We start from the raw sequence: 9,844 nt of genomic DNA on the forward strand, positions 1-9,844 counted from the left end.
AATGCTACATATTGAAGAAAGGCACTAGATTGAGTAAATTTGAAAAGAAATGTGATGAAGGTTTCTTGCTTGGTTACTCCACTACTAGCAAAGCTTATAGAGTTTGGAATTTGGCTAGTGGTACTCTTGAGGAGGTGCATGATGTTGAGTTTGATGAAACCAATGGCTCTCAAGAGGAAGAAGAGAATCTAGATGATGTGAGAGGCACTCAATTGGCCGATGCAATGAAGAATATGGATATTGGTGATTTAAGGCCAAGAGAGGTGATTGATGTTGAAGATGACAGATCAAGTGCTTCCTACCTCTAATGTGCAAGCTAGTGGTTCTCATGATCAAAATCAAGCTAGTACAAGTGGTACTCAAGTGCAAGATCAACAAGCTAGTACATCATCTCATGATAAACCAAGTACAAGTAATCAAGTGCAAATACTTCAACCAACAAATATTGCAAGAGATCATCCATTGGATCACATCATTGGTGATATTCAAAGAGGAGTGCAAACTAGATCAAGATTAGCATCATTTTGTGAGCATTTCTCCTTTGTGTCTCACATTGAGCCAAAGAAGATTGATGAAGCATTGAGAGATGTTGATTGGGTCAATGCTATGCATGAAGAGCTTAACAATTTCAAGAGAAATCAAGTATGGGAGTTAGTTGAGAGGCCTAATGATCATAATGTTATTGGTACTAAATGGGTCTTTCGCAACAAGCAAGATCAAGATGGGATAGTTGTAAGGAACAAAGCAAGATTGGTAGCACAAGGCTATACTCAAGTTGAAGGTCTTGACTTTGGTGAAACATATGCCCCGGTTGCAAGATTGGAAGCAATTAGGATCTTGTTGGCCTATGCTTGTGCTCATAACATCAAGTTATATCAAATGGATGTGAAAAGTGCATTTCTCAATGGCTATATAAATGAAGAAGTTTATGTTGAGCAACCTCCCGGTTTTGAAGATGACAAGAAACCCAACCATGTTTACAAGCTTAGAAAGGCATTGTATGGTTTGAAGCAAGCACCAAGAGCATGGTATGAGAGATTGAGAGACTTCTTACTCTCTAAAGGTTTCAAGATGGGCAAGGTTGACACCACTCTCTTCACCAAGAAGATTGGCAAGGACTTGTTTGTGTTGCAAATATATGTTGATGATATCATATTTGGATCAACCAACCAAGAATTTTGTGAGGAGTTTGGAAACATGATGGCTAATGAGTTTGAGATGTCAATGATTGGAGAACTTAGTTACTTCCTTGGTCTTCAAATCAAGCAATTGAAGAATGGCACATTTGTGAGTCAAGGCAAGTACATAAAAGACATGCTCAAGAAGTTTGGAATGGATGATGCAAAGGCAATTAGCACTCCAATGGGAACAAATGGAAGCTTAGATAGTGATACAAGTGGAAATATGGTGGATCAAAAGTTATATCGGTCTATGATTGGAAGCCTACTCTATGTGACCGCATCAAGACCGGATGTCATGTTTAGTGTATGCATGTGTGCAAGATTCCAAGCCTCACCAAGAGAAAGTCATTTGAAGGCAACAAAGAGAATATTGAGGTACTTGAAGCATACACAAAATGTTGGTTTGTGGTATCCCAAAGGTGCAAAATTTGAACTTGTTGGATATTCCGACTCGGACTATGCGGGATGCAAAGTTGAAAGAAGAAGCACATCGGGCACATGTCAACTATTGGGAAGATCACTTGTCTCATGGTCATCCAAGAAACAAAATAGTGTTGCACTATCAACCGCCGAAGCGGAGTACATTGCGGCCGGTAGTTGTTGTGCACAAATTCTATGGATGAAGGCAACATTGAAGGACTTTGGAATCAACTTCAAGCAAGTGCCATTGCTATGTGACAATGAAAGTGCTGTGAAGCTCACCAACAATCCGGTTCAACACTCAAGAACAAAGCACATAGATGTCCGCCATCACTTCATAAGAGATCACCAACAAAAAGGGGACATTTGCATTGAGAGTATAGGCACCGATGATCAACTTGCCGATATATTCACCAAGCCACTTGATGAGAAGAGGTTTTCCAAGCTAAGGAATGAATTGAACATACTTGACTTCTCAAATATGTGTTGATGCACCCCCACTTTATGACATGCCTCTCCTTCGAGCAAAGCAAGGTAAAATTGTTTGACATGTCATCCATGCTATGCTAAGGACTTGCTTAGTGCATCTAGTCATTCCTTACATGTCTTAGGCTCATTCATGAAAATCAAATGAATTTGATGCTTCTATGGTACCACTATTGCTTCTATGCTTGACTTGATCTAGTGGTAGCATATGACATGTTTATGGGCTTGCAATCCTAGTGTTTGATCTAGAATATGAGCTATAAGTGTTTAACTCAACATGGTACAAGATAACCCTTATTTGGAGGTGTGAAGAAGCTTGTCCTTGGATCAAACCGAGTTAAATATCTTAGGCAAGTAATCTAGATTGGACCAAAATGGTAAAATGATCTCACTTCACATGGTTTCACACTAACCTATCTAAAATTTGAGCTCACCTTTTGTGGTCATTGATGACAAAGGGGGAGAAAATTTCCCAAAGATTTAAGATAGGGGAGTAACATGATAAAAGAAGGGGATAAAATAAAATTTGAAGCACACAAGTAGGGGGAGCAAGCTCATAAACTTGTATGTTGCATTTGAATGTGCATAACATATGGTTGCTTGCATTTGCATTAGTTTTAGAAGTTTTCTCTCTGATGCCTTGCTTGTGTGGTGTATGCTAGTTGTAGGCTTGTTTGATGAAATGAAGAACTAGCATGCATAGGTAGTGTAACTAGACCTTTAATTGTTTCACAAGTGGTACTAGAACCTTGTTTATAATGTTGATCTCATGAGGTGTTCTAGTTTTGTGAATGGCTAGTTACTAATGGTGCTAAGGATGGTGTATATTGGCAACTCCGATTGGTATCACGCTTTAAAGGTCCATTCTTTACACCTTAGCATCATTTGGTAGAAATGGACTCCTATATTTCTTATTCAAGCATATGTGCAAGCTTTCAAATCCAAACTCTTAGCACATATGTAGGGGGAGCAACTGCTACCAATTTGGGTTTATGAAACTTGTTCATAATCATTGCACATGGTAAAATGCTTGGGCAAGCAACATGAATCCAAGAAAATTTTATTGAAAATCTTTGTAAAAAGGGTTGTCATCAATTACCAAAAAGGGGGAGATTGAAAGCCCTAGTTTGGTTTTGGATAATTGATGAAACCCTAGTACTAACCTCTATACTAAGTGTATGTAGACTTAATGAGGTTGGTACATGCCAAGTGATGGAGCAAGTGATGATCATGGTGATGATGGTGATGACCACAAGATGATCAAGTGCTCAACTTGGAAAAGAAGAAAGAGAAAAACAAAACCCTATGGAGATCAAGGCAAAGGTATTGCTTAGGGTTTTGGTTTTGGTGATCAAGACACCATAGAGGGTGTGATCACATTTAGGATAGATAGCCGTACTATTAAGAGGGGTAATCTCGTTGTGAAAACGGTTGTCTAAGTGCCACTAGGTGATTGGATTCCTTGCATGTGTATTAGGACCTAGTGAGCTAACTAAGTAACCCTTGAAAAATGTTTTTGAAATATGCTAACACACGTGCACAAGTGTGGAGACACTTTGGTGTTGGCACATGGAAGCAAGGGAAGAAGTTAGAAATCTTTGTGTGCAGCGCGTTCAGGCCGGACGCGTCCGGTATGAGGTCGGACGCGTCCGAGTTGAGGCACCAGACGCGGAAACAGTTTTCGCGTAGAGTGCGGTGTGCCTCGTCCGTTGAGTTCGTTTCTCGGTGAAACTCTCTGAGTTTGCGTCCGGTGCACACCGGACGCGTCCGGTGTGAACTAGGACGCGTCCGAGTTGGCGTCCGGTGCAAACTCCTCTTGCAGAGCTCTCTGGGTGTGAGTCCGGTGCACACCGGACCGTCCGGTGTGTGCGTCCGGTGTGGCGACCGGTGTTGACTCAAGTTTTGCGACGCTCTCTGAGTTTGCGTCCGGTGCATACCGGACGCGTCCGGTATGAGGTCGGACGCGTCCGGTATTTCAAAAGTGAGCGTCCGGTGCCTTGTCAGTGTTAGAGGCAACGGCTACTTTTCTAACGGTCAGGAGCACCGGACGCTGGTCTGGTCAATATCGGACGCGTCCGGTGTGAACTAGGACGCGTCCGGTGTGAATGCAGACTGTGGGATAAACTGCCAACGGCTAGTTGAAGGTTGAGACTTCTATAAATATGCCTTGGTCGGTTCTTGCTCACTCTCTTGACTCTCTAACTTGTTGATACACCTTGTGAGCATACTCCCACACTTCCCACTCACCTTGTTCAAGTTTTGTTCATCCAAAGTGAGATTGGGAGAGATCCTAGTTGCATTTGCTTAGAGTTTGAGCATCTAGTGGCACTAGTGATAGTTGAGCAGCGGGTTTGCTTGTTACTCTTGGTGGTTGCCGCCACCTAGACGTCTTGGAGCTGCGGAGGAGCTTTGGCACGAGTTGGTGATTGTTCGTGGCCATCTCCCGGTGTTTGTGAGAGGTTTGTGCCTACCTCGGCGGAGTGCCAAAGGCAACATTAGTGGATTGCTCGTGTCATTGAGCTACCTCACTTGTGGGTAGGTTCTTGTGGTGTCCTAGTGAGGACGAGGTTCGTGCTACACCTCTTAGCCACCGAACCACCAAGTGTTGGTCGACACAACGGGGACGTAGCGTGCCGGCAAGCACGTGAACCTCGGGAGAAAAATCTTGTGTCCCATTGTGTTTGTTGATTGGATTTCTCTCGGTGATTGGACTTCATAATATTGTGATTGGTTCATCCCCTCTACTCGGTGGTATAAAGTTCAAACACTCTCTCTTACTTTCTTGCAAACTAGAGTAGCTTACTTCTTGTATAGAAACTTTAGGTAGCTCTCTAGTGTAAGTAGAGACTTAGTTCTTGTGTGTATAGTGATCATAGCAACTAGAATTGTTGGGTACGTGGCTTGCAAACACCCCATTAGAGCTAGAGCAAAAAGCTTCGCTTTGTTATTTACTAACCTCTTGCTCTAGTGTTTTTGTAGAATTTTTAAATAGGCTATTCACCCCCCCTCTAGCCATATTAGGACCTTTCAACTGCCTAAACGACACGAAGAGGATAGGAAAAAAAAGGAATGAAAGGGAGGAGCAGGACTTACCGTGTCCCAAATTTGGAGCTTGAGGGGCTTGCTGTAGATGGTGATCATGTGGGTGCTCTATTTGACGCTGATGTTGACGTTGTGCACGGGCTAGAAGCGCTTGTCTGTGAACTGCAGCAGCAGGCACGACTTCCCCACGCCTGCAACACAAACAATCCATCAATCGCCACTCGTATGTACTGATACCGACGGCCACACAACACCCAGACAGCAGATCCCCAGCCGCATGTATCTAATCCTATCTCCCCAGCACGGGGCAAGGCAACGGGGATCAAAGGAGCTGTGGGTTCGGGAGCGAGGAGGCAACGGACCTGTGTTGCCGATGATGATGTACTTGAAGAGGTAAGCGACAGGCGTACGCCATCCTCGGTCGATAGGATCGGGTTGATCGATCCTGGTGGGAGGCCATGGGATTTGGATTTAGGAGAGGAGCGATGGTCGATGGGGATGGTGTTACGGTGGTGACATGGGGTGCAGGGACAGGGAGTGGCGGCGTGTGCGGCCGTAGGTAGCGGGGACGGGAAGCAGCGGCGTGTGCCGGCGCAGGGAGCAGGGATGGAAAAAGCGGCGACGTACACAGGCGGGCGAGCGACCCCTGGGATGGGGAGCAGCGGCACACGCAGCCACAAGTAACAGGGACGGGGAGCTCAGGGATTGTTGCAGGGATGGCTCAGGGAGTGGATTCGGGTGCAGGGATGGGGATGTCGTGTGCGGCGTGATTGGGGGAGCGAAGGGAGATGCCGCGACGCGTGATTGGCAGAGCGGAAGGGAGGGAGCGAGTGTCGCACGACAGGCAGACGGACAGGACGAAGACAGATTGTTGCACCAAAATATGTCCACTCTTTAATCTTTTTAGTTGTGGGAGATAATTTCGTAAAAAATATGTGTAAAAAACTTATTACACCCATAGCTAATAGCTAATAGAAACTAATTATTTTCACTCTCGTTTTTCTTGGCAATTTCACTCCCTCTCATTTTCCTACAAACACAACACACTCTATCACTATGAGAATCTCCGTGAGATTGAGACGATAGATTGGTCAAATTGATGAAGTCATTATAAATGTTTTACGTCAACGTGCATGTCACATACCACAACATTATTTAGGCCATATGACACTGATCATATAGCTCTAGATGATGGACTAAAAGTTTGTAAGGATGTTTTATAAAACATGAATTGGACGTTAATCATCAAGGAAATTCATATGAATCAGTTCATCTGCAAAGAAAAAAAAATTAAAATGTAAGACTGTCTCCAACAGGAGACTCATTTGGAACTCAAATTTAAAATGTGTCTCTAATACAATACATGTAGCCTCCAACAGAGTACTCATATAGAAGACCCATTTTGGGTATCAGGAGAGGCATAACCCAAATTTGAGTATCCTCTCTCCTCAAGACCCATTTGCAGAGAGTGTTGTCTTTTAGGTCTTGTTGTTGGAGAAGACTAAAAATAGATATGGAACCTTTTACCCTACCCAAAGGACAAATGAGTCCTGTATTTTGGGTAACGACTGTTGGAGATAGTCTAAGAAAAAAAATTAAAGTGTCTTAAAATGTCTGAGATATATAGGTCTTGTTTAGATCCAAAAAGTTTTTGAAAATTTGATATTGTAGCACTTTCGTTTTTAAAAATTTCATTTCGTGATTTATAGATAACCTGTGTAATTAGTTTTTTTATCTATATTTAATGCTAGATGCATGTGGCGATATGACGTGGAATTTTAAAAAGTTTTTTGTTTTTTTAGTGAACTAAACAATGCCATAATTCTTTAATTTTCTATTGTGAGATGGTTAAAAGATGATGTACTGTACACGGGACAGAAAAGAAAAGAACTGGGATGTTGTACATAGTCGGATATACCCGCCACCCCAATCACTTCCACGCACGCGACACCGCGTTGCGCCAGCCGCCCCGCGTCGCCGCCCGCTCCGTCCACTGCCATGCCTTCCCGCCTTCTCCAGCAGCCACTCCCTCCACCTGCCCCACCGCCGCCTCCCCTGTTTTCCAAGAGCCAACACCGCCGCCACGCCCTCATCGTCGCCACCATCGCTTCAGCGGCAGCCGCGGCGGCTTTGTTGCTCTTGCTCGTCGTCGTCCTCCTCCTCCGGCGTCGGCGGCTCCGGCAACCCACGCTCCCGTTCTCCCCGCCGCCGGACCCGGCGCGCCCGCTCCGGCGCTTCTCCCGCCGCACGCTTCGCCGCGCCACGGGCGGGTTCCACCCGTCCCGCCTCCTGGGCCGCGGCGCCGCCTCGCCCGTCTACCTCGCCACCTTCCCCGACGCCTCGGTCGCCGCCGTGAAGACGTGCGCGTCGCCGCACGAGCTCCACCTGCTCGCGTCGCTCCCTGAATCCCCTCGCCTCGTTTCCCTCCATGGCTACTCGCCCGGTTCGGGCTCTGGCTCCGGCGGCGGCGCTGCCGAGCGCCCGCTCCTCCTTGTCTTCGAGTACATGCCCCAGGGCTCCCTCCAGGGCGCGCTGTTCGGATGCGGCGACGCCGCTGCCCGCGACGCGCAGTTCCTGGACTGGCCGAAGCGGCTCGCCATCATCCGCGACGTGGGGCGCGCACTCGCCTTTCTCCACGTTGAGTGCCAGCCGCCCGTCGTGCACGGCGACCTCAAGCCCAGCAACGTCCTCCTCGACGCTAACTTCCGCGCCAAGCTCGCCGATTTCGGCCTCGCGCGCTTCAAGACTCCCGATGCCGTCGCCGCGTCTGGCGCTGCCGGGGACGATTTCATGAGCCAAGAACTCGGCGAAGCCGGCGACCACCTCTCCACCACCGCCTCTGCTGCTGGTGGGGCCAAAACGGACACAAAGGATGAGTCTGGCCCGGCTGGTGTGTGGGGGAAGGAGTGGTGGTGGAAACAGGATGGTAGCGGTGAGCTTGACTCGAGGGACTACGTCGCCGAGTGGATTGGCAGCCAAATCTGCCCGGAGAGGAATCCGGATTGGGCCGACGAGAACGAAGACGACGCCAACGAGCATAAGAACTCTCCTTCGGGTACGGACGAAAACGCTGTGTCAGCGTCGCCGGAGGACAAGAAGAACACCGACTGCAATGGCAATGTCGACGGCGCCAAGAAGGAGGTGACCAAGATGAGGGAGTGGTGGAAAGAGGAGTTCTTTGAAGAGATGAGCAAGAAGCAGGGAGCAAGCTTCGACAAGCGGCGTGGCGGCGGCGGCAAGCCGTGGCTCCGTTCGATCAGCATGAACACGGGCCACGGGAACACCAACGGCGAGAGCAATGTCGAGCCGAGCGCTGTGGTTGACCTGAGCTTCCGGAGAAGCCGGAAGCGGAGCCGGCGGCGCGGTCGGTCAGTGGGCAGCGACGTCCACAGCGGATGCGGCGGGGACTACCTCAGCCGGGAGCTTAGCAGCACGACGAGCATGCGCGGCACGGTGTGCTACGTCGCGCCGGAGTGCGGCGGCGGGCACTGCGAGCACGGCAGCGAGCTGCTGGAGAAGGCGGACGTGTACAGCTTCGGCGTGCTCATGCTGGTGATCCTGTCCGGCCGTCGGCCGCTGCACATCCTCTCGTCACCGATGAAGCTGGAGAAGGCGAACCTGGTGAGCTGGTGCCGGCAGCTGGCGCGCGCCGGGAACGTGCTCGAGCTCATGGACGAGCGGCTGGACGGCGGGTACGACAAGGACCAGGCCACCAAGTGCGTGCTGCTGGCGCTGCTGTGCCTGCAGCGGCAGCCGGAGCTCCGGCCGGACAGCACGGACATTGTCAAGATCCTCGACGGCGAAATGGAACTCCCGCCGGCGCCAGTGGAGTTCTCGCCGTCGCCCCGCGTGCGGCCTTTCCCGCGGTCGTCGCGCCGGGCAGCGCAGCCGGATGCCGCCGCCGAGTGATGATCGATGGTACCTCTGCTCCTTGCGGGGCTTTGCTGTTTCGTGATTGATTGATGGGTGAGAATTGACAAAACTCATGGCCTCGTGTAGATTGTTTTTGTTTTGTGTACATAGGAGCCATTCATCTAACACTGATGAATTCATTCGATGCCAATTCAAGAATTGACGATGCATCTTGCAGAAAACCAACATAATCAATCCTCTAGAGTCTAGGACTCACTTGTTCTTATTTTTGCCGAGACTTAGCGTCATGTTGATGGCTCGCTCTTAATTGTATTCTGTAACAAAAAAAAAAATCTTGTATTTGTGATTTCTTTTAGAACTGACGTTTCTTGTGAAAATTGGCAACAATATTTTAGGATATTATTGAATATATGGCAACTTTTTCTTTGAATCATGAGTGCTCGAAGAAGAAGAGTGGTAAAAATATAGATGGGCACTTAGAAAACCAAAGGGCCGATATGAATATGAAAGAAAACAATCATACTCTACAGTAGTAGTGTATATTTGAATGATATCAATCAGATATTTGAAGTGTGTGCTGTGTTGTTCGCTGATACCACGGAAAAGGAAGCACATTGCGTAGCGGCTGCTAGCGCCCGGACGTCCGAATCTAAGGGCGCGTCCGGACGCACCTAAAATCCGTCCGTCTCTCACACGGAACGCACACCCCTGCCCCCACCCCCTCTCCCTCCTCGGGCCCCCTGCCCCTCCTCCCCCCAAATAGAGCGGAGCAAAGCAGAGCAGGATTAGAGGGAGCCGCGGAGCAGAGCAAAACAAAGCGGGTGGGGAGGGAGGGTGAAGTA

At 48.3% G+C, this 9,844-nt stretch overlaps 1 protein-coding gene across 1 annotated transcript; it reads left to right on the forward strand.

Moving 5' to 3' along the window:
* LOC8071032 (putative receptor-like protein kinase At1g80870) lies at positions 7,061-9,432 on the forward strand. The gene has a single exon (XM_002444187.2). The coding sequence runs from the start codon at positions 7,128-7,130 to the stop codon at positions 9,036-9,038; it is 1,911 nt and encodes a 636-aa protein (XP_002444232.1). The 5' UTR covers positions 7,061-7,127; the 3' UTR covers positions 9,039-9,432.

The sequence above is a fragment of the Sorghum bicolor genome, chromosome 7 (assembly GCF_000003195.3).
Source record: "Sorghum bicolor cultivar BTx623 chromosome 7, Sorghum_bicolor_NCBIv3, whole genome shotgun sequence".
NCBI lineage: Eukaryota > Viridiplantae > Streptophyta > Magnoliopsida > Poales > Poaceae > Sorghum > Sorghum bicolor.